Raw genomic sequence first — 1,496 nt, 5'->3', positions numbered from 1 at the left:
GAAAATATAAAGGGCAACAAAAACCTGCTTTAATAGATAGAATATTAGTAATATTTTATCTATTAAAGCAGGTTTTTGTTGCCCTTTATATTTTCATCATGCACTTCTTCTRCCATCCACTAGGGGGTGCAGCAGCACCCCCTAGTGGATGGCAGAAGAAGTGCATGATAACAACAAAAACCTGCTTTAAAAGATAAAAAATTACTAATATCTTAATATTAATGAATCATTAATGATATTAAGCTTTTTATGTTGTGAACTCACAGTTAGTTTATAAATTAGCCGAAACCATTTTACATATTTTTTTACCGTTAGGTATTTTTTTTCGTAGCCTGAATACAAACATCATTCTTACAAAAAAGAGGGGGAAAAAAATAAATGATGTTCTTCCCCCTGAAATGATAACCATCTGTGAAAACGCCAATAGACTGCCAAGAACAAAATGTCACATTGACCCATTGTCCAGCTGTGCTTTCAGATAAACAAGTCCCTCAGACTATGTGAACAAGTGAATGTCACTTTGGATTAGTATATTCCGAAWATTTTCAATCTCCTTAAAACACAATTGTGCCTCGTTTGTGTCCATGTTTTTGGCAGGTTTCAGCACAACTGGTCACCAAATGAGGACATTATCTCAGGCTGGGTTTCCTCTGTTTTCAGCCAACGGGTCTGTTGGAGGACTCTTTTTTTATTTCTGAAGAAAACAAAGGTTATACACTCATCCCAATGAGATGCAGTGTGAGTGGACATCTTTGACCCCTTTGATCTGTCACGAGAAATGAATCATTTATAGGAATCCCCCTGACCCGGTCGGTGAACAGAGAATAAAGTATTTTTTCACTAAGATAGACTGCAGTGGTGCACTGCTTGTACAGCTGCAGCTATAAGCATCATTCCTATAMAATAGCGTTATTGATTTCTTATCGGGTCAAATTTAGTTTTCCCGTTTTATGATTGGCCCGATTACAGATTCTGTTTGAGTTTCACTGAAGCAAAAATCCCTATCCTTGTAGGACGACCACAAAATATCTGTGGAAGATGTGGGAAGACGCTACGGAGTGGACCTCGTACGGGTAATGGCCCACACACACAAACACACACGCAACTTATTTAACCACACAGTTTGACTTACAGACACACAGCAAAGTCCTGCTTTAATGTCCAACATCCAGATGCAATCTAAGCTCGCCTGTACTGGAAAGCAACATCCAAACCGAGACCAAGCTTCTCTTTGGTCGACTCAGTCCCATCGCAGCGTGCTCGCCTCACCTTGACTCTTCTTCATCTCTAATCCCTCGCACACAAATATTCTTTGATGCAAAAAAATTAAATAAATAAAAAAAAATCCACTCAGTCGTATAAACAGGGGCAGATACAAACACATCACAGAGTATTTTTGCTGTGAACACATTGGTGGATGCTGCAGCGTTGCAGGTGAAGTGAAGCACATTATATCCGGTTAGGATTAGCATGAAAAATTAAAAAATTAAAAAATT

General features: G+C 38.4%; 1 protein-coding gene across 1 annotated transcript in view; it reads left to right on the top strand.

The window, feature by feature from the left end:
* atp1a2a (ATPase Na+/K+ transporting subunit alpha 2a) overlaps positions 1-1,496 on the top strand; it is a gene marked incomplete at its 3' end in the record, with an annotated part of 65,940 nt that overhangs the window by 4,838 nt on the left and 59,606 nt on the right. The window contains 1 exon segment of the mRNA XM_014013052.1: positions 1,014-1,073. Coding sequence (XP_013868506.1) covers positions 1,014-1,073 — 60 coding nt within the window.

Source organism: Austrofundulus limnaeus, unplaced genomic scaffold, assembly GCF_001266775.1.
Source record: "Austrofundulus limnaeus strain Quisiro unplaced genomic scaffold, Austrofundulus_limnaeus-1.0 Scaffold97, whole genome shotgun sequence".
Taxonomy (NCBI): domain Eukaryota; kingdom Metazoa; phylum Chordata; class Actinopteri; order Cyprinodontiformes; family Rivulidae; genus Austrofundulus; species Austrofundulus limnaeus.
The sequence above is the reverse complement of the archived record's forward strand: the minus strand, read 5'-3'. Positions and strand labels throughout refer to the sequence as shown.